Genomic DNA, 23,056 nt, shown 5'->3' with positions numbered 1-23,056 from the left:
GTAACACTGAGTCATTCATGAAATATCTTCAGTATAAATACCCATTAATAGGTAGTACTACCTACTTTTTAAGTAGTTATTTTTGCCCTAAAAGAACAGCAGCTGCAGCAGAAGCGACGCCAGAGAACAAGACGTCCTAAGTGGATTTCAAGTCATCCTGTTGGACTCTCGACTGGCTAAAGGATAAACACTTATAGAAAGCGTGAATGGAGGAGGGGACGCCGGGAAATGTAGTCCTCGCCGGGGTCAAGCGGATATGATGTACGTGCTGTGTCGTCTGCTGTAGTTGGATGGATCAGTCGACGTTGACAGTCCTTGGGAAGTGACTGTGCTTTTGTAGTAAAGAGCTAACTTTAGCTAGACCGTTAGCAGGTTGTTTTAGGATCACGTTAGCCAAAAGAGAGGAATTCGGGTGCCAACGCGTTTTCTGGACATAGTTTCGTTGTTCGTTAGCCTTAATAGTTTTTATAAGATGACACCAGTGATGTTTTCTGGAGAATCTGGCTAACGTAACTTTAGCTAGATGGTTAGCTAGCGTGTCATCAACTTGTGAATCTCCTAACTTAGTCAGCGTGCGGGCCATAACAACCCTAGGGTTCAGAAGGGAGGAGAGCTAGCTGGGGGACTGCTAGCTGTTGAGGTTCTGTTAGCCAGATAGCATAACGGCGTGCACTAGGAAACCTAACGGTGGGAATTTTGTTAGCATATCGACGCCAGTCAGTTGCAATTGATAATATGAAAAAGACACAGTCTGAGACATTGGGTTTTGTTCCTCAAAAAGACATCGTTTACAACAAACTTCTGCCGTACGCGGATAGGCTAGATGATGAGTCCAATGATATTTTGAGTAAAATCAAAGGAAACTTGGGCCGAGCTGTTCAGCTTAGGGAGCTATGGCCCGGTGTGCTGTTTTGGACGAGAAAACTTTCCACGTAAGTAACCATCACTAATCTTTGGTGTCTTAGTAGTTGAGGATCACCTCAGTGTTTTCAGCTTTGGGCCTCTTGACTGAGCGTCAACAAACATTTGCGTAATCATCATACTGTGCAACATTTGTTTGTTTGTGTGTAGTATATATTTCGCTGTTGGGCAACCCCAAATGTTGTTTGCTAGGCTAGGCTAACAGTGACTGTACACACTGTGATCCCTGGCTTCTACTCTAGCGTTATCTGTTATGATAGTGAAAGTCTGCATTGCTCTGTTATCTGGTGTATTTTATAGGTCAAGTTTTAAATATCTGTGTTTGCCTACAAACTACAGACTACCCAGTGTGCTTGATTAATATTTGATCAAGCAGTGTGGCCAAATGTCATTTTCAGTTTCTGTGGACCTAGCTGTCAGTGTTCACCTGGTTTAGTTTAATGCTAAATGCAGCAAAGTACATAATTATATTTGACATCCTTTTGTGTTTATCTTTTAGTTACGTTCTACCAGCAAAATATTGTCAATGTGACACTGGATTACCTAGAGGGCCGTTTCGTTTGGCTGCCTTTAATCCGTTTCAGTCCCCAATGCTAGTACATTGCTCTGTCCAAGAGTGAGTCACTGCCGGCTCAGAGAGATGGAAAGTTTACTGTGGGGTTGACCCAGATTCTGTTTACTGGCATTTTGACATTTTAACTGTAATACAGACATTTTGGAATGGTTTACATCAAATGTCCCAATTAAGTTTTTTCAGGTTTAGGTTTATTTTAAACAATGTTTAGACTCTTAACTAGATACATGGATTTCTAAGCACTCATTAGTCATATTGGTGAAACTGAATCAATTATCCCTAAATCTGTATTCATTTTTTAGGTATATGAGACTATACGGACGGAAGTTCAGCAAAGAAGACCACGTGCTGTTCATCAAGTTGCTCTATGAGCTAGTGACAATCCCCAAGCTGGAAATCAGCATGATGCAGGGCCTTGCTCGGCTTCTTATCAACCTACTCAAGTAAGAATGAGCCCCACCTGTTTACAGCAAAGATTAATTGTTATCTGATAATTGGGTGTTTTTTGTTTTCTCAAGCGTTCAGCTAGATGGTTTTAAGATTAAGACTATACATAATAATCTATGCAATCTTTTCATAAGGTAAGCCTGCATGATGATCTAGGAGCTGTGTGTTTATTCTCATCCACCTCAATGTCTGATTCATCTAACAGGAAAAGGGAACTACTGTCAAGGGAGGACCTTGAGTTGCCGTGGAGACCACTGTATGAGCTGCATGACAGGATTTTGTTTTCCAAGACAGAGCATCTGGGTCTCAACTGGTTTCCAAAGTACGCCTCAGTTCCTTACTGTTGCTGATATCTGTATATATCTATCTATCTATCTATATATTTTTTTTTAAAAGCATGCTTATTAATAGAATTTAGGTCATGCTGTTGATATAATCAATGAGGTTACTACATTAAAATTGAACATGTTATATCACATAATGTTCAGCCACATTTGGAAAACAAGAAATTCAATTTTTATTTCCTACCATTTTGTCTTTAGTGCCCATGAAAGTTCTGGCAGAACTTGGTTTGTCTTCACATCTAATATTGCTTTTGGCATGCCTTTAGTTTCGCACAGGGAAAAGAGAACATATCAAGTAACAGAATTTATGTTACGAGAAAAGTTAACATTCATATGTATATGATGTTAATACATTTATTTTTATATCTATTTATTATTGGAACTGAGCATAATTACAAACCTTGTTGGGTGTACATTAATCAGTACATTGTTGACATTTCCCATTTGTCCAGATTGAGTATCACACAAAAGACTGTTCATTTGAACTCTAGTTGGCTGCATTTTCATTCAGTTATGATGAAGTTTACTATATCAAATTAATCATTTCCAGCTAGTTGTGTTATACTATAGGGTTACGCTTATGTTGTGGATTTTGGTAGTGTGAGCAGAATCTAAGTACCTTTTCGTAATGAGTCCAGGGGTATGTTTTTACACCACAAACTGTTCACAACTGTATTTTTTATTGGGAATTCTCTCCTCCGTGACTTTAAATGTTGGATTACACTTTGCAACACCCACGGGAATTCTTATGTCCTTAGCAAGCAGTGCGAGGTGCTCTTTTATGGTGCTATGCAAACATTGTATGTTTATCTCATAAAAGCCTTGCCAGTGCATCACTTTAAGGTTACAGCAAATGAGAACAAGCTGCTTTGGCTGTTTGCCAGCTCACCTCTTTCAAAACCATACTAATGCACAAAAACATGGTGTTTTGATTACCTAATGACTTGTATAAGCTGATGCATAGTGTGTTCATATTTTGAGTGACGGGCACTTTGCTGCGTGCTGAATGTGTTCTTTATGCCTTTGTCTCCTTTCACATTCAGTTCTCCACGGCCTCGTTCATCCTCTAAACTCATAATGATAAAATTGGTTCAGAGGTGGTAAGGACAATACTTCTCTTTGTGTTTTACTTTGAATTCATCCTTTGAGGCTCTTACTTTTTTTTGTACGTTGCATGTGAAAACAGGAAAACTGGAAACCCCATGTGCAGCTTGTGACAGCATAAAAATCAAGACTTGATCAATGTTAACATTTCACTCATATTTGAGACTGTCGCACTGCAGCTAACAGATTTTTCTCTCTGCCATAAACAATGTGACAATGTGATAAGACTTTATAGTTTAATATTGTTTTCTAGGATTATGTGTAATCAGTCATGTAGTATTCCCATTATTTGACCTTATGTGGCAACAGGATTGTAACTAAATCATGAGGTGTGTGTTTTATATATATATACATATATTATTCCATAGCAGCGTATTGTGCAGTGGTGTTACAGTTACAATATTTACATGTGTTCAGGGAGGAGGGTGTTTTCTAAAAGTTGGCCATTGTTTCTCAGCTTCATAGCATTTTTATAATATTTCCCTTTGGTCTGTAATATGTTGAGGTGAATGTGAAGGTTCACTTCAACTCAAATACAAGCAAAAATCAAATACATTAGTGTATTCTGGGGTTCCTTCACCCTGAGTGTCTGAGCACTTTACAGTATAGTGGGACATTCAGCTTGAGTGGGACATTCAGCTTGAGTGGGATATTCAGCTTGAGTGGTTTCTGTTGTATTTTCAGTGCATGACTTTGAGTTGTGGGCTTTTAGATAGTTGCAGTTTGGCTTCCGAAGTGTTACCTATAATTCAGCAGTTGTTTGACTATTAAATGTGGAGTACGTACAAAAAGACTTGTATGATGTGGAAGTAAATAACAAGTTGCTGAGTGGAATTGGCAGGTCATTTCCAACTAGGTGTTGCTTTAGCTTGCATGTGAACAAAAAGGTGGGACTGTGGGCAGGGGGCTCAAAAAACTGTGGTTAAATCAGTCCTGAACTTTCAACACTGTCATTTGACCACAGCCTAGAGCTGGAAGTTGATATGTGAAGATAATCATGTCATGACTTTGTGACATGTAAAATGTTATATATAATAGTAGTAAATACTCCAGTGACTGAAGTTAAGGTGATATGTTCTCCATTTTGTTGTGACCAAAATGGAGAACTAGTACCATACATCTGTATATTACTAGCACTATTGACAAAAGTTGTTGTTTTTGTGAAAGCAGTTGTCTTTTGTTAACACAATTGTACTTCAGTTTACCCAGTTCACATAAACCTTTAAGGCTTTCCCATTCACTGTACACCAGTAAGGTGTGTAAAGACGTTTCTGTGTGCATGCCATCAAAGTAAAGTTGCCTTGGAGTGAATATTGTTTAACTGTAACTCTAACATCAGTGTTATTAGTCTTTAAACATGCTTGTAATTTATTTTGTTGTTTGTTTTATTACAGTTCTGTGGAAAGTGTGTTGAAAACCCTTGTGAAAAGCTGCAGACCGTAAGTACATCTTCTCTTCTGCCTCATCTTTAAGTTCCTGCAGGGTCTAGTACAATACTTTTTAATAAATGGTGCCTTTTTTTTTGTTGTTGTGGAGATGTAATGACAAGTTGATGTAATGTATGCTGTAGTGTTCGGTTTCACTAAAATGCTTCATCGTCCCATAGCATTTCTGTCACCAGTACTTCCCTGTCTGTGTTCACTGAGGTTATACGCGTGCAGATATCTTAGGCAAGCACTAGAACTCGTCCCTCAGCTCACACTTAGGCAGATAATCCTATTATCTTGTCTAATTCTGTCTTGTGTGAGAGTTTCCTGTTGCTGTGAGAAGGGAGAGTGATTTGTGATCAGCTGCTGGGACGCAGCGGTGAGGCAGAGGGAACCAGCCTTTTTTTTTCTTTTTTTCTAAGGCCAGGGAGACTAGATAACCTGAAATAACCTGCAGATTTGTACAAGCACATCATGAATCATGAAAATCCCCCTCTGGGACTTTGAGCCCTTTGGAACCACAGGATTTACCCAACAGCTAAATATGCACCAGGTGTATGAGTTGTTGTCTCCTGGTTGTGGAACATTGTGCTACATCATCGAAATTTCAGTTGCTGCCACTTCGTGTGTATTTTAGTCTCCTGTGTGTAATGTGAACGTGACACAAACATAGATAGTTTTGATAAATGGAAACCTGAAGTAAACATTTGGTGGTTTACAGTTATATGCTGTTGGTTTGAAGCTATCGCATAGTCTTACATAGATATACAATAATTTATGTAAATATAAGCATCATTTTTTCTTGACTGGTTGTCAGTCCATAGCATGTAATTGGTGTGTTCAGGTGTGTTGATGTGATTTGTAACTGACCTAAGAGGCTTGTTCTTCTTTGTAGTGTTCTGTAAGCTGCTGTGATGGTGGAAATCCTTCAGTTTGTCCATATATACCCATGCAGTGTGTACAGTATCATCAACATTTTTGTTACTGCCTGGCATTGCCTTTACAAAAGAACATCTCTGTTCACACAGATACTTTCCAGAGTCTGCTACTCAAGAGATGCTGGATGAGTGGAGACCACTGCTCTGTCCCTTTGATGTCACCATGCAAAGAGCAATCAGCTACTTTGAGCTATTTCTCCCCACGACTCTGCCTCCAGAGCTGCACCACAACGGGTTTAAGTAAGAAACTCCTTCATTATTCCTGAGTATGTAGTTAAGATCCAGGATATCACTCCAGTCTCTAGACAGCTCAGGAAGTCAGTCTTGATAAATCATTTGTTTGTCCTACAGGTTGTGGTTTGATGAGCTAATCAATTTATGGATGTCTGTGCAAAATCTTCCAAGCTGGGAAGTGGTGAGTCATTTCATTTGCTAAAAACATGTTGGAATGTATTTTAAGCGTATTTCTGTTTTCCTTGTTTAACATGTTATCCTACACCTTTGCAGCATCTGGTCAATCTGTTTGCTCGTTTGGCTAATGACAACATTGGCTACATTGACTGGGATCCTTATATTCCAAAGGTTTGTTTCCATCTTTTTGTGAATTACCTCCCTCCACAAACCACTACATTAGTTCTTGTTTGCTTTGAGGCTCACGGCACACTCTGTCATACTTTGTAATTCTGGCTCATGGTTGTGTATTTCAGTCATTGCTGCTTGTCAGAGCAACAAACTATCAAGTTTCCTTCTTGCTGTTGCTCTCAGTCACTGATGAGAAGTCACTTGCATTATGTTTGTGTTTCAGATGATTGGCTGTTTTGAGCCATGCTTTTTGACAACATGTGTATGTGCTACTAATAAAACGTGCTCCTCTGACCTGTTAAAGCAAAATAAATGTTATTTTTCTAACAAAAAACAAATATAACTTATTTGTTTGTTCACATTTTAGATTTTCACAAGAATTTTGAGGAGTTTGAATCTTCCCGTGGGGACCAGTCAGATGATAGTACCACGATATCTCACTAATGCCTATGACATCAGCCATGTGGTGCTTTGGGTCTCATCCCTCCTGGTTAGTTCATTTGTAATCCTTTTTGTTTTTGTGAACTAAGTAAGTGTGGAAATGTTTTTCATTGAATTCTGCTATGTCACTTTCAGGGAGGACCCAGCAAACAAACTCAAGCACAGCTTAGTGGCCTTTTTAACAGTATTACTTCCTTCTTCCACCCATCAAACCATGGCCGCTGGTTGGTGAGTTATGTCTTATTTCAGGTGGATGACTGTAGAATTGAAGGGGATTGTTACAGTCAACTAGACTAAGACCAGTTACAGTCTACTACAGCTTTCTTAAGCACCAGTTAAATTTAATGTTAAAATAGTTTAGCCTCAGTCTTTTTTGTGTGTGTATGTGTGTATTTTGGAGACCTTTTAGGTCATCCTTTTTTCTTTTTTTTTTTCTTTTTTTTTTATGTCCGGAAAAAACTAGTGATGATCTTGTGAGTTTAAATAGACCACTCATCCAGCTTGCCCCAACTTTATTCCAGCATCACGTTAACATGTCTTAGCAAAGCACATTGCAGCAACATTTACAATGACAATGGGTGTAGTCAGTCATCATGATTTTTCTAGGACACTGTCTGGGATTACATAGGTATGTAGTTCAGAAATAACGGGGACATGTGAGTGATACACTGAAATGCTGTTAAAGGTCACTGGGAGCATGGCCACATACCTTTCTGTTTTGAGGCTCCCGTTCACACCACGTGCAGCAACGTGTCTTCATACACAAACCTTTATTTTTGGCCTGGGGGTGAGTTTGTATGTATTCTAGGCTGTTCCTTGGAAGCATATTTGCAGAGATGTTCATCTACCTAGCTGAAGTTTTATTACATGTAAACGGTGTTTTGCAATTACCTAAGGGTCAAGAAGTACTACTAAGGTCTGGCCGTAATATCATCAAGGGTAAACTAAATCTTCAGTGTGTTCTCAGAGAACTCTTATGTTGCTGTCTAACAAAAATAGTTTTCATATCTATTTTTATTTAGGGGTGTAATTCTATTCATAAAATTCCAGATTTTACCAAAGTAATTATATGATTTGCATATACATAACGAATAGACAAAGCTGTGTTCACAGTGTGTTGGTTTGTGTTTGTCTTTTATGTCATCTGTGTCTCCAGATGCTCCATACAACATCCTCTACCTCTCCATTTGTTCAAACTACACGGAAGCACACTGTGTGCATGTGTGTCATCCCTTTGTCATGTATCGTTCTTTTTGTCCCTCTGTCCTCATGTCCAGATGAAGCTCATGAAGCTGCTCCAACGCCTCCCAGCTAGCGTGGTACGGCGGCTGCACCGAGAGCGCTACAGAAAGCCCACATGGCTAACACCAATACCAGACAGTCACAAGCTCACAGAGGAGGATATCACAGACTTTGTGGAGAGTATGATGCAGCCGGTTCTGCTGGCCATGTTCAGCAAGACAGGAAGTCTAGATGCAGCCCAGGCCCTACAAAATCTGGCTCTAATGAGGCCTGAGTTGGTCATTCCCCCGGTGCTGGAGAAGTAAGTCTGTATAGAATTAGAGAATCTGAGGGAAAAGTGTTTCATCCAAGTTTAGCCTCTAGAATCAGGAGTGCTGTCTCTAGTTTTCCACTGTCAATAAGAGCCATGGCCATATTTTGTAATGTTTTTTAAGAACTATTTGTTCTCTGTTCTTTTCCTCTATCACAGAACATACCCTGCTCTGGAGACACTCACAGAGCCCCACCAGCTGACAGCCACTCTAAGCTGCATGATTGGTGTGGCGCGAAGCCTTGTGTCAGGTGGCCAGCGGTTCCCCGAAGGGCCCACTCACATGTTGCCCCTTCTCATGAGGGCTCTACCAGGAGTTGACCCCAATGACTTCAGCAAATGCATGGTAAAGATCCACTGTTGATAATGTCAACCTATCGCATATTTGGTTGCTTGCATCTGAAAACATACTCTTTGTCTCTATAGATCACATTCCAGTTTATTGCAACGTTCGTGACTCTTGTGCCTTTGGTGGACTGTTCGTCTGCCCTACATGAAAGAACAGACTTGACAGAGGTGAATTACTATTTTAATTTATTATTATTATTTTTTTTTTTTAGCAGCTTGTCTTCATGATTAAATGCAAAGTGATAAATGGTCATTGCTTTTATGTTTTTCATATGTTATGTATGATTTTTCAGGTGGAAAGAGAGATGTGCTCAGCATCAGCTGAGTTTGAAGACTTTGTGCTTCAGTTTATGGACAGGTCTGTGGAGTTTAGCTTTTCAGATGCTACTTTCAGTAATGCTAATGATGGCGATGATATTACTTCATTCTTTAACAGATCGGTAGTTATCTGCAATAAAGGGCTGGTAACTGTCGCTAAAACATTTACATAATGTTGTGGAAATGTGAACCTCTATTTCATCATAGGTCTGTGATCACATCCTGCAGTTTTCACTACATTAGTCTATTAATCTAAATCTAAATATGACATGTAAAATGTAGAGCTCGAAGTATATAAAACATGTACTGCTTGGTAAAAGCAGTACATGTACACTTATTGCCACAGAAACTTTATACATATTAAACATATAAAAAGTGTTAACTTTTAAAATTCTGACTCCAGTTTAGAACTTGGTAGATTCATTTGCATAACAGATTAAGTTAAATTATATTACACCCTTGTACACATTGCTGTCACAGCATTGTTGAGAAAATGCCACATCCACCCCCATAAGCAACAATCTTATGTCTGTTTTGTGAGTGAAATACTAATGTGAACATTTTTCCTTCTGGGCTCTCTTTATCTACACAGATGCTTTGCCCTGATAGACAGCAGCACTCTGGAACAAACTCGAGAGGAAACAGAAACTGAGAAAATGACTCACTTGGAGAGTCTGGTAGAGCTCGGCCTTTCTTCCACCTTTAGCACCATCCTCACACAGTGTTCTTTGGACATCTTCAAGGTTAAGACTCAGTCTCCACATGTCTAATTGATTACACATTTAATTTTGTGATTTATATATCCAGATATTTACACATATGAACACGTGTCACATTGTTTTAATAGGTAGCTCTAGAAAAGGTGTTCAACTTTGCAACAACTAACATCTTTGAGACGCGTGTAGCTGGGAGAATGGTTGCTGACATGTGCAGAGCTACTTCCAAGGTCAGTCTTGTCCACTACAACTTTTAATGTAGGCCACAAGTTTCAACTTTTTGTAGCTCATAAGTTTTCTGTGTCCATCCTTGTTTTATTTTTGTTTTTCAGTGTCACCCTGCAGAGTCACTGAAGATGTTTGTGCCACACTGCTGCAATGCTATAAACCAAATTGCTGTCAGTAAGTGTTCAACACACAGGGACAAGCATTTGTAGCATTTTTTTTTCATTTGGAATACTCCTCCACGTGCCTTTCTTTTTTGCCTGATACATTTTTTTTTTAACAGATGAGGAAGTGTTGAATGAGGAGGAGCTTGACAAGGAGTTATTGTGGAATCTCCAGCTTCTGTCTGAGGTGATGCAGACCGCTCAACCAATATTTATTAATATAGATATATATAATTATTAATATATATCTATATCAATTAACCAACCCTAACACAGTATTTACCAATAACTTATATCTATAATTCTGTATTTTCCCCTTCTTGGCATGTACCCCTCAGGTGACTCGAGTGGACGGTGATAAGGTCCTCCCTTATCGTTCTCAGTTGGTCCAGATTTTGCAGCTGACGCTACACCTCAAGTGTAAGCAGGGCTATACTCTGGCTTGCAACTTGCTCCACCACATCCTTCGTTCTTCTGCTCTCATCTACCCCACAGAGTACTGTAGTGTGCCAGGAGGCTTCCACCAACCCGTCAGTGACTACTTGCCCATCAAGGTACTAATATTGATTGATTTGTACATTTCAGAATTTTTAGTTAAGTCAATAATTGCATATCTTTCTCTCATAATGCAAAATAGTCTTGCTTTATCTATTGTGGATATCCCAAATGTCTGGGAGATACTGTTTTATAAACAAAGTAGCACTTCACAATCAGAATCACAGGCATTCTTCCGTAACCAGGTACAGTAAGTCAGGAAATCCTCTGTGGCACTCACTGTGACCTGGTTTGATTAATTGTCTTCTCCTGTCTTTAGACAGTTAGCCAGTGAAGACAACCTTTTATCTCATTAAGTCTCTTCCTAGAGTAGAGGCCATGGATTGTAGACTTCTTAGTTAAAATATCCCTTTCTTCATATGTCAATGGTATTTCATGTATATTTATATTGTACAGTGATATATTGTATATTTAACCATGTTAGAGCTCTTTCACATTTGACTACTAAATACACAACAAGTGGTGTTAAAAGATATGTAGTTGTTCTGAGTTATGATTTCATAGATTAACTACACTGCCCACCAAAAAAAGGCAAATATTTAAAAGCCTCCCACTCGATAATTTACTGCTTGGATGATTATGTTTCAGCTGGCAACAAGTTATTTAACCCTAACTGATGCAGTGGATAGCTTCTCATTTCTTAAACAACCATGTCAGGAGACACATCCTGTGGTTATGGAAAAGATGGTTATCTGTTCCAGAAGGGTCAAATTATTGGCATGAATCAAGGCAAGAAAACATCTAAGGAAGAAGGTCATGTGGTCCGATGAGTCCAGATTTACCCTGTTCCAGAGCATCAGGGTAAGAAGAGAGGCAGGTGAAGTGATGCACCCATCATGCACCTACACCCACCTGCCACAAGCCCAGGGCCTTAGTGAGGATTATGTTTTTTGATACCACCCAGCCTGCACTTCTGGGAGAGACAATAAAAAAAACATGCAGATTGACACTCCCCCGATTTTGTGGATCATGGACAACCTCACCAACTGCCCCCAGTACGTCACTTGCAGTACTGTGTGTCTGACACTGTGGGAACAGTACTGTCTCCCTTCCTCTTCATCCTGAATACCTCAGACTTCAGGTACCACTCCGAGTCCTGCCATCTTCAGAAGTTCTCTGATGATTCTGCAGTTGTAAGATGTTTTGAGGGTGGAGATGTCACAGAGTACCAGGGGATGTGGACAGTTTTGTGGATTGGTGTGGACTTAACCATCTTCTACTCTACATCAGAAAAAATGGAGCTGAGGATGGACTTCAGGAAATCTTGGCGTCTCTCTATACAGAGGGAGGAGGTGGAGGTAGTATCCATGTAAATACCTGGGAGTGTTCTTGAACAACAATCTGGACTGGACTAAGAACTCATCACTGTACAAAAGGGCTCAGAGCCAGATCTGAGGAGGCTCAGGTCCTTCAATGTCTGCAGTCTGTGGTGGTGGTATGTCTCTTCTATGCATCTTCTATGCTGTGGTCTGCTTGAGCAGCAACGTGAAGGTGGCAAACACTCAGGCTGAACAAACTAGGGGTGAAGGTGGACCCTGGTACCTGATAGGAGGATGCTGTCCAAGCTCCTCTCAACCCTGGACCACACAGGAGGTCCTTTCTACCTGTGGCAACCAATCTTTAGAATTCCTCCCTCCTCTGTAAGGGGAGGGAGGAATATATTCAGTTGGGTAGATTTCTACATATGGTTTTACATATGAATGTGAGACCAAAAATTGGATGGGTATTTCTGATATTTTTACCAAACTTTAGTACTGTTATTTTTTCATCCCATGCAGGACTGGGGTCGGCCTGGGGATCTGTGGAATTTGGACATCCGGTGGCATGTACCCAGTGTTGAAGAGACCTCCTTTGCTTTTTATTTACTGGACGTGATCCTCCAGCCTGAACTTCAGCGCCTTCAGAGATTTGCACAGGGAGAACAGGATATGAGCAGGTAAAGAACAAAAACCATGAATACTCTCTTCACAGTTCAGATTCTGATTTCCACTGACTGCACTCTGTTTGTTTTGTGTTTTTCAGAGATGACGTACTGCAGAGTCTCACCATTGTTCAGCACTGCCTCCTAGGGGCTGGGTGTCTGATGCCTCCACTGAAAGGAGAGCCCATTCCTGAACTGTGAGCAGTTGCATTGAAATACTAGCCTCTTCACCTGTTTAGGAAAACCAGAGACATATTTATAGTAATGAAATTTAGAGGACTATACGGTGAATTTAATGTAGATGGCACATACTTATTTCTCTAAAATGTGTTGGGTTTTTTTTTTTAGGCTGTGTTTTATGTGTTAAGTAGTTAAGTCTTTTTTCCCCACAGGGTCCATAGCATGGTGAGTCTAGAGGAGACCACCCTGTATACTGGAATGGAGTATGGTACGTAAGTGACATTTTAACAGTTGATTGCTAACGGTTCACCTCTTAGTGAAATTAATATTTTTTCATTTATATAATTATTTTTATTTTTATTACACAGCATATTACATTGTTATATTACCTTCACCCGCAGATCAGTCCAGAGAAAACTACAGAGATGCTATCTGTCGTGTGATGAGACAGCTGCTGCGTAAGTTATTCCCTGGCTTGGGCTCTGATGTGATCTGCTCTTGATGTGTCTTTCATATGTTTTTCCACAGCCACATTCTAAGCCAAGCTAAAATCACATTCATTTTTATCAGGCAGACTTGTAGTATATTGCATGTCTCTGAGCTGCCACTTGACGTCTTTTACCTTATGTTTCAGATTTTATCCTGGAGCACTCTGAAGATGACACAAAGTCTCTGTTCTCCATCATCAAGGTAACATTATAGCTTTTATAGAGTAAAGTAAAATAAAGTCCAGTCCAGTCTTAACTGTCTGATGTAATATAAGCACCTGCATGTTATATCACATATCCTTTGTAAAGAGGTCCTGTATTGATTGAACAACACTAATCAATATATTTGTCTGTAATACCTTACAGATTATCAGTGACCTGTTGCACTTCAAAGGTTCTCACAAACATGAGTTTGACTCCCGCTGGAAGAGCTTTAACCTTGTGAAGAAATCCATGGAAAACAGGGTGAGCAGACATTTTTTTGGACTGTTGTTATCCTGTGAATGATTCAAAAACCACTTCCCGTCTCCCTCAAAGCTTGGATTATGTGTATCCTTGATACTTATATTACATCTTATGTTAAAACTAACTTGCATCTAAAGCTCTAAAATGTACTGCTATTGTATTGGCAGCTTCATGGCAGAAAGCAGCACATAAGAGCTCTGCTGATAGACAGAGTCATGCTCCAGCATGAGGTAAGTCATTCAAGAAATAATAATAATAATACTATGATATCTTTGTATTTAACCATTTCTATCATGAAATATTTGTGTTCTGTTCTTTTAGCTGCGGAAACTGACAGTGGAAGGATGTCAGTACAGGAGTATTCACCAGGAGCTAATGAGAGATCTGTTGAGGGTTTCCACAAGCACCTACAGTCAAGTGAGTTCACCAGGGCACCCTACATTTAGCTGCACCTTCTCAAGGCATTGTCGGTGTTCCTACCCATTGCTTGCTTGTATTGTATCGCATAATTACAGATGACAGTTTCACATAATAAAGCATAAAGCAGTAAGATTGACATTTGACTTTGTTCTTAGTAAACCCAAAGTGAAGTTATACCTCATCAGATAATTTTATACTTTCCAGGTTCGCAGCAGAGCTCAAAATGTGCTGTTCACTGCACTGGGAACCTACAATTTCTGCTGCAGAGATCTGATCCCCCATGTCCTAGAGTTTCTCAACCCTGACAACAGCAGCGTTACACAGCAGCAGTTCAAAGTATGACAGATTTCTTGTTCTTCACCACAAACACTATCAGATTATTTACTTTTATATAAGAACATGCTCACATGCTATCTCTGTCTGTCTCCAGGGCGCCTTGTACTGTCTTCTAGGAAATCACAGCGGGGTGTGTCTTGCCAATCTGCACGACTGGGAGTGCATTACTCTCACATGGCCCGGCATTGTACGCTCTGGCCTTAGCTCAGCCATGTCTCTGGAGAAGCCGTCCATTGTGCGGCTCTTTGATGACCTTGCAGACAAAATCCATCGCCAGTATGAGACCATCGGCATCGACTTCTCGGTGAGAAAAATAATAGCCTTTAACTATGGTGAGTTTTACAAACTCACTGTAGTTGAAGGCTCTTTCCTTTGCCTTTTTTAATTTACTCAAGAAAAGCTTTTTGAAGCTACCAGAATTGTCTTATCAGCACTCTGGGGCCTCATTCACCAATATCTTCCTAAGTTCTTTCTTAATTTTGTTCTAATGAAAAGTCCTATGAAAAGCCTGTGTATGGGATTTGTGAAGTGTTCTTAAATCACAGACCTCCTTTGTTCAAAAAAACTTCAAACTTTGTTGAACAAACTTCATATTTAATAGCATCAGCAGTGGATAAGAAAATAACACAAACACAACTCATTACTGAGGACAAAGTTTTCTAAGCCAAGCGAACCTGCTGTCCAGTGCCAGGAGTGGGTCAGGGCACCGACCTATTTTAAAATATTAGTTAATATGATATGTAATTTAAATCCTATAATATAATACAACAGTGGAATCAATAGAAAAGCATCATATGTTGCACAAACATTGGAGCACTGAAGTGTACTGGAAGTGTGCTCCTGAGGGCATAGATTTTGTTTTTACCTAAGGAAATAAGAAAACATGTCATAATCTTAGTTAAAGCTGTGTTAGTGGGTTTTATGTGTCATTTACACATAAAACGTAATATTAATAATAACAACTAGTCACAAAATATTTAGTTTGAATGGATTTCTCCCTCTTATGCCCTGTTCTCTGCCTGAGTTTAAAACCTTACTTAAAACATTTCGTTTTTTTAAATATATTTTTGATACCTCATGTTGTAGCTTTATCATTTCTTTTAGATTCCTGATGGGTGCTGTGCTGTGGCCAAACAACTTATGATCACTGGAAATCCTTTTCCTGAGCATCCTGTTCCATCAGAGGAGGAAACAGCTGAAGGTGTAAAGAGGCAGGAGCTCAAGAACGCAGAGTCGGTTGAGTAAGTTCACATCAGCATCTGCTGTATATTCATATAAACTGTAGCCAGCTCATCTCATGGCCTTTTGGTCTCGAAGAATAAAACATTTAAACTACATACAAGATTAATATCAGCAAGATATGTTTTGTTACATAACAGGTGTTAATATTACCATTGTTTTGCATTTTTATAGGAAATACAACCAGCTCATTGGGGATCTGCTGGACAGCCTCAGCAACAGGAACCTGTAGGTTAACTTAACAGTTATCAGTCATTAAATTGTTTTTACACACTTTACTAAATGTAATACTTGCTATGTGTGATGTTACAGGCCTTGGAAGTTTGAACACATTGCAATTGGCTTCCTGTCATTGCTGCTGAGAGATGACCAACAACTCCCACCAGCTGCTGTTATGTTCTTTGTCAAAAGCCTCAACCATGACTCCCTCTATGTGCGGAAGGTAATAATGAGACATGTGCCAGTAGTGCTGTACCAGTGAGGTACCAACCCTCCTGTTTCTCCTGACATTTAGCTTGACAAGTCTTTATTTTGTCCATTAGGTGGCGATATCAGCTGTAGCAGGTGTCATGAAACAAATAAAAAGACCACATAAGAAAATCCCCATCAGCCCCTCTGAGCTTTGTAAGCATCATATTGTTTTCTTTGTATTTGTTTGGATGACCGTGTTTAGTTTTGAATGTAATTGTGGTTTCTGAAAGTCATCTCAGAAATATCTGCTTGTTACTTGGTAGGTGAAGTGAAGGAGCAAAGTAGCGTTGTAGCAGGGGATCGTCCAGATAACCAGTGGCTCCAGTATGACAGCAGCTGCCTGCCACGCACACAGCAGGACTGGAATCGCTGTGTGTTTGTGGAAAAGACTCACTGGGGATACTACTGCTGGCCAAGGTTTTTCGAAAATCCCTGTTTCTCAGTGTTTTCTTATTTCGCCATGTTGTTTGATTGACACTGCCTTGATGTGTTTATTTGTTTCACTTAATATCCAGAAAAGTGATAGTATATGCACCACTGGAGGAGCAGCCCAAACAGAACCTGACCAGAGAGGAAATGACAGAGGTTTCTGCATGATCATAGATATCCTCTAAGAATAACAATAGTATTAATAGTAACGTGAAGTAATTGCATCTAGTAAAGTTCATTTTCATATCCTTCAACAGCGGGAGCAGATCATCTTTGATCATTTCTCAGACCCAGTGTTCATCAACCAGTTCATAGAATTTCTCTCTCTTGAAGACCGTAAGGGCAAGGACAAGTTCAGCCCTCGCAGGTTCTGTCTGTTCAAGGTGAGATTCCTGTACTTTCACATGTCGGAAAGATAAAATAAATCAAGCCATAAAAAAAAAAGTTTACTTGTACTGTTCTCCCAGGGATTGTTCCGCAATTTCAATGATGCCTTTCTGCCCATTCTGCGGCCGCACATGGAGCGCCTAGTGGCCGACTCCCATGAGAGCAAGCAGCGATGTGTTGCAGAGATCATCTCTGGACTGATCAGAGGCTGCAAGCACTGGAGCTTCTCAAAGGTATGAAATGCTCATTTAGTAGGACTGCTGGTACTATACATATTATCATACAGGTTGTCAATGTAGTATAGTTTAGTTTATAGTTATAGAGTTTTAAAAGAAAAATGAGAGTATTATTTCATCATGTCCTTCTGAAGTTATTTTTCTTTCCTTCGAATAAGTGTGTTCGCATTTTGTAAAACAAACAAATGAGTGCATATACTCTGTTTACAGGTCGAGAGGCTTTGGGAACTGTTGTGTCCACTGCTCCGTATCGCCCTGTCAAATATCACGATAGAAACTTACGCAGACTGGGGCACCTGCATCGCCACGGCCTGTGTAAGCCGTTTGTTCATTTACAGTCATTCATTCATTCCCTCCAAAAGCAACACCTTTGTCGGTCACTCTTTCTTGTCAGTAACTGTTCTTTCTTGTTTTTACAGGAGAGCAGAGACCCACGCAAGCTTCACTGGCTGTTTGAGATGCTAATGGAGTCTCCCGTCAACGGAGAGGGGGGGTCCTTTGTTGATGCATGGTTAGTAGAAAGGTTGCGGCATTAAGTAGATGTTGAGGTGATTGACAAACTCTGAATTCTGACATCTGATTTACTTTTCCCTTATGCAGTCGCTTGTACGTGCTACAGGGAGGCCTAGCTCAGCAGGAGTGGCGTGTTTCAGAGCTCCTCCACAGGCTGTTAAAATACCTGGAGCCCAAACTCACACAGGTCTACAAGAATGTACGAGAACGAATCGGCAGGTGAGCTCCTTTTTACAACCTTTAGGGCACGCGTGTGGATTATGTGTTATTAACTATTTGAGTCTCACTTTGCCCTTTCTGATTTGGTGTCCTTCCAGCGTTCTCACTTATATCTTCATGATCGATGTGAACTTGCCGTGCACCCTGCCAACCACCTCCCCGCACATCTCAGACTTCACAGAGCGAATTCTGGAGCAACTGAAGCCTCTAACCGAGGGTGACGAGGAGATCCAGAACCACGTGGTCGAGGAGAATGAGGTGGGAGAGCAGGATGAGAGGACGCAAGCCATCAAGCTACTCAAAACAGGTGGGTTCTGTATTTCGTTTAATCTGTTTTAGTCCACTTGTCGTCGTAAGTACTGGCTATTGTGCGAATATTCTTTAAGCATAAAAATGTATGTCTCTGTATCTCCACAGTGCTGAAGTGGCTGATTGCGAGTGCTGGCCGCTCCTTCTCCACAGCTGTCTCCGAACAGCTACAGCTGCTTCCCCTGCTGTTCAAGGTGAAATACTCATTCTCTAACTTTTTTATCTATACATATATAAATGACATAAAATGTGACCTGCCTTTCTGTTAACCTTTGTCTGTCCTGTGCTCCAGATTGCTCCAGTTGAGAATGATGACAGTTATGACGAGCTGAAGAGGGATGCAAAGACCTGCCTGTCTCTCATGTCTCAGGGACTCCTCTACACAGAGCAGATTCCCATGGTCCTCATTACCCTACAGGAGGTGAGTCGTCTGTATATTTTACATCTTTAACCTGTAGGATTAATACAGCTTTAACAGTTCTGAAGTGAAACACCCTTCTCCACCAGCCCACTGTTAAACTATAGCAGAGCCCTCCTAAAAGTTACAGGGGTCTTTCGCATATTAACAGCTCTCTGACAGTAATTCGGTAAAATATCCCATAACTCTGGTATTACCTCTGTTCTTGACAACAGAAAAAAACAAAAGATTTAAAGCAGTTGGTGACAAACTGAGTCATTCTTAGATTACATAATACATTGGATCATTCTGTATCACAGTGTTGCCTTCATACGTGTTCAAAATGAGTAGTGGGTAGTCCACCAATGTGGAGCTCCTTTGCAACAAACCCAAACTGTACGCTTACCCAGCGCATTGTCCGTTCCTTTGTGCAATAATTGCTCAGTCGGTTATTGATGGGTCTGCTGTCATGTGTTGCAGATTGCTGGCAGCAGCTCCTGGCACGCTCGCTACACGGTGCTCACATACCTCCAGATCATGGTTTTTTACAACCTGTTCACCTTCATGAGTGACAAGAAGGCAGTGAATGACGTGCGGGCACTGGTGATACGACTGCTGGAGGATGAGCAGCTGGAGGTAAAAACGAGCTTTAATTCACAGCAGCTTTAACAGTTAAATAATTCCGAATGTAAAGAAGCTGAGAGATGGTTGGAAGATGACTAAACAAGCTGATTATGTAATAATCGCCAAGCCACTGGCCAAGACGTGCCTGTTTATCCTAGCAGGCAGTCTCAGGATCTTTGAGCTTTACTGTAGTGATTCAGCACTCCCCTCATGGCTGTCCACTCTCTTCCCCCCTCTGGTCCTCTAGCTGTTGCTATGGAAACCCCAGGCTGCAGTAATATGTTGCTATGGAGATCACGTTCAGATTGAAGGAAAGGGAGAGGGATGGAGTAGAGACAAAGGAGAACTGGGGAATGGATGGAAGAAGCCATTTTTGTTTGGCCTCCTAAACTAACCTAAGCCTGATTTGAGGCTATATGACATGCTTGTTGCTCTCTCATCTTCAGAATCATCTTTATTTGAATAATATTTTAACTGGCACCAGTACACACTTTATGCATGCAGAGACTCCTTCATATTTTTACATTTAACTGATGAGGAATGAGTCAAAGTTTAAGAAAAGACGTTTATACAACGTCACGTAACTTTAAAGTGCACCTAAGATGATGGCTGTAACCTTTATCCCCTAGAGGTCCTGTTTAGTCACTGCTCAAAGACCAGCATAAAACCACTTAAAGGTTTGCTTTTCTGGCTTTGAATGAGACACTAAATGTGCAGAATAGAGAAACACACACCTCCTCTCCTAGTCCCAATTTCCATCCATCTAGCCAGTGTACACACTAGTGGGACACCCTGTCTAATGACACTGTTGCTATGATATGTGTTATACAGGGCAGCAAGGTGCTGGAACTTGTGTGTTAATATGACCAGTAAAAAGACCAGACACACACTGAAATGCAGCATTAGTTAAATTAACAATCATGGCCTAAATAAAGGAGAAATAACTTTGGTATATGGAAAAGATGTCACTGTATAAAATCTAAAACATTGTGAATTAAGTAACGGAAGGTAAATATGCTTATTGGACACACCATATTTCAAATGTTTTGCCTGGTGTAAACCTCTTCGGATTACTCTTGACGTGGGTCTCTTTTAGTAAATATCAGCCTTAATTCGAATTTATGACACTAATATGCATTCTCAATAATATCAACATGGAATTACAATGTAGTATAAAACATAAGTCCTCACACCATGTTCTACTTAATGTTGAGCATTGTCTGCCTTAGTTTTTCTATTACTTGCTTTTTCCCTTCAGTATGTCAATCGCAGCAAATTGCAGATGAATCAGCTCTTTAATCTGTGTGCTCATTTAGACCATGACAATGTGCATTGAAAATTATTTGTGGACTGTGGACGCACAATATACTTCAACTTCTCATCTCCTCCCCATTTGTTGTGTAGGTCAGAGAAATGGCCGCCACTACACTCAGCGGCTTCCTTCAGTGCAATTTCCTGTCCATGGATCCCCCCATGCAGGCACATTTCGAGGCTCTTTGCAAGACTCGCTTGCCTAAGAAGAGGAAAAGGGAGCTCGGCTCTGTAGTGGACACTATACCCTCTGCTGGTAAGAAATAAATCTAGCTTTAACTGCTCTAGAATATGTGACAGTGTGGTGTTCTCTCTCATTTTAATGGAACCCCTCGTGTTCTGCTTTTGTAGACCTGGTGCGGCGACATGCTGGTGTTCTCGGATTGAGCGCTTGTATTCTCTCCAGCCCGTATGATGTGCCCACTTGGATGCCCCAGCTGTTGATGGATCTGAGTGCTCACCTCAATGACACACAACCTATTGAAGTATGTGTTGTCACCTTAAAATTATGTACTTAAGTTACAAATTGTATTCAGTTACATATTGACAGATTTGTAAAACACTGCTCTAATTTGTGTTTGTGATCTTCCAGATGACTGTGAAGAAAACTCTGTCAAATTTTCGACGGACTCACCATGACAACTGGCAGCAACATAAGCAGCAGTTCACAGATGACCAGCTGCTGGTCCTGACTGATTTGCTGGTCTCCCCTTGTTACTATGCCTAAAATCTGGTAAAGTCTTTTAACTTGACAGTTGAACTTCATTCATTTACACTTGAATAGCACTAAATATGTTGACAAGCATCACTTGAGGACATTCTGTTGGATTGTTATACATTATTAGATACAATCACATAAAGATGCTGATAGCATGTCATGTAGAAGGAGTATGAGAACTCGCTCAGCTGCTTGTTTTTATAGTGACATATGTTTGTGTTTCACCTGTATCAGTTTGGGACATCCTCAGACTGCAGATACCAGCCTGCATCGGGGAGGAAGCTCCAGCGCTTGACTGATGAAAGACACAGAGTCAACCTGGGAAAAAAGTGACACACAAAGCAACTGAGTTGTGGCACACAGGGTTGAAAACATGTGTATTTGTGTATTTAGCTAATTTACATTTCTACTATACTTAATATTTAAGGATAAATCATAGCAGGAATGAGCGACCTGCGGTTTGTACAGTTTTTGTTTTGTTTTCTTTTTTGTTTGTTTTGGTTTGTTTTTTGTTTTTCTTTTTTGATTTGTCTGTGTGCATGTGCACGAGTGTATGTGTTTGTTTATGGGATGCTTGAAGACATCTGCTGGTGTCCCTCACATTTCTCAGGATTATATCCCAAGTATCAACTCTGAGCCAACACAGTGTCCTGTGTAGGACACACTCCGTATCTTCCACTAGTGAAGTGTGTTACAAGCCACAGACTTAAACCTGCAACACACAATGTTTGTGTGGCTGTTTGATCTATATATGATTATATGCATCATTTATGTATATATCATGGTATAGCAAATATGCACAAACATATTTATTTATTTATTTTACTTTTAATTTTGCATCTTTTTTTTTTCCCATAGAAAGTATTTCTGAAATTAAGACAAATAACTGACGTTTTAGCAGTGGAGCCCATTCTCATCTACTCGAGCAAAGAAAGGGAGAGGGCAAGCTCCCCGCTGCTGTGCTGTGGGATGTTTGCTGTGAGGACCTGAGCACAGTCTGATTAATATTTTATGTCTTGGTGCAAGAAAATTACCAAACTGCCTGTCCATAATTGTGACCTCTTTCCTCTAATCCTCAGTACTCATTTACTTTTTTTCTAAAAACCCAACTAAATGAAATAACTTACTTTGGTTTGCTTATGGTTTCCCCTGATGACTTGAAATCTATATAAGCATTGAATTGAAGCATTTAGTACCTCACTTATACATAGTGTAGTGCCAAAACTGCTGTGATTTATTATTTTTTTTAGATGTACTGTTTGCTGATTGACTGATATCACAATAAATTGTTTCTAACAAATAGTGCTTGTTTTTTTTTTTATGTATGTTTTAGGGAACTTAAGTAAGTCGGACCATAGATACAGACCTGATGACTCCTGTCTCTGGCTTAAATATTAATATGATCACAAAGAGCGGCCGATGATGTGTCGCCTAGCAACGACGCTGGGCTGCTGTTACCAAGGACGGTGATGAAACCCGGAGAGAAGGGAAATATTAATTGTACATTTGTTGCATCCTTAAAAAAAATATTTTACCAGTTTATCATGTCGAATTACGTGTAAATTGTTAAAATACATGTTGTGGCAGCATTTTTTTAAAATAAGTGTCTTACGTTGAAGGGAAATGATTTAACTAAGAAATCCAGTTTAAGTAAATTGTGGCCAATTTTACTCTCTTCTCTCGTTTTTTTTTTTTTTTTTTTTTTTAACAGTTTTTAAGTAATATTAGGCAGGAATA

At 40.1% G+C, this 23,056-nt stretch overlaps 2 protein-coding genes across 3 annotated transcripts in view; one reads left to right on the top strand and one right to left on the bottom strand.

The window, feature by feature from the left end:
• The window catches only part of wdr27 (WD repeat domain 27), a 33,714-nt gene extending 33,514 nt beyond the window's left edge, over positions 1-200 (bottom strand). Inside the window, exon 1 of the mRNA XM_026354473.1 lies at positions 66-200. The gene's annotated coding sequence lies outside the window, so the exon portion shown is untranslated. The remainder of the gene's footprint in view (positions 1-65) is intronic.
• A 120-nt stretch (positions 201-320) lies between these two features.
• Positions 321-22,619, top strand: psme4a (proteasome activator subunit 4a). Of its 2 annotated transcripts, XM_026354467.1 has the most exons (48): positions 321-932; positions 1,798-1,938; positions 2,148-2,264; positions 3,330-3,386; positions 4,785-4,829; positions 5,846-5,995; positions 6,107-6,170; positions 6,263-6,337; positions 6,705-6,827; positions 6,914-7,006; positions 8,056-8,321; positions 8,490-8,676; positions 8,757-8,846; positions 8,972-9,036; positions 9,589-9,739; positions 9,844-9,942; positions 10,045-10,114; positions 10,221-10,288; positions 10,440-10,655; positions 12,435-12,592; positions 12,679-12,774; positions 12,970-13,025; positions 13,159-13,215; positions 13,392-13,447; positions 13,612-13,710; positions 13,878-13,940; positions 14,032-14,127; positions 14,335-14,466; positions 14,561-14,770; positions 15,571-15,707; positions 15,880-15,933; positions 16,018-16,147; positions 16,248-16,329; positions 16,440-16,593; positions 16,692-16,761; positions 16,863-16,988; positions 17,073-17,225; positions 17,439-17,543; positions 17,648-17,739; positions 17,829-17,960; positions 18,059-18,267; positions 18,378-18,463; positions 18,562-18,690; positions 19,147-19,302; positions 20,695-20,857; positions 20,953-21,086; positions 21,194-21,334; positions 21,554-22,619. In XM_026354467.1, exons 1-47 carry the CDS (start codon positions 736-738, stop codon positions 21,326-21,328), a joined length of 5,544 nt encoding a protein of 1,847 aa, XP_026210252.1. In that variant the 5' UTR covers positions 321-735; the 3' UTR covers positions 21,329-21,334; positions 21,554-22,619. The 2 variants fall into 2 exon arrangements, with proteins under 2 accessions (XP_026210252.1, XP_026210253.1); XM_026354468.1 differs by lacking the exon at positions 3,330-3,386 and having other exon boundaries at positions 736-932.
• The last annotated feature ends 437 nt before the right edge of the window (positions 22,620-23,056 follow it).

Source organism: Anabas testudineus, chromosome 15 (genome assembly GCF_900324465.2).
Source record: "Anabas testudineus chromosome 15, fAnaTes1.2, whole genome shotgun sequence".
Taxonomy (NCBI): domain Eukaryota; kingdom Metazoa; phylum Chordata; class Actinopteri; order Anabantiformes; family Anabantidae; genus Anabas; species Anabas testudineus.
Note: the sequence above shows the minus strand (reverse complement) of the source record. Positions and strands in the feature narration are given on the sequence as shown.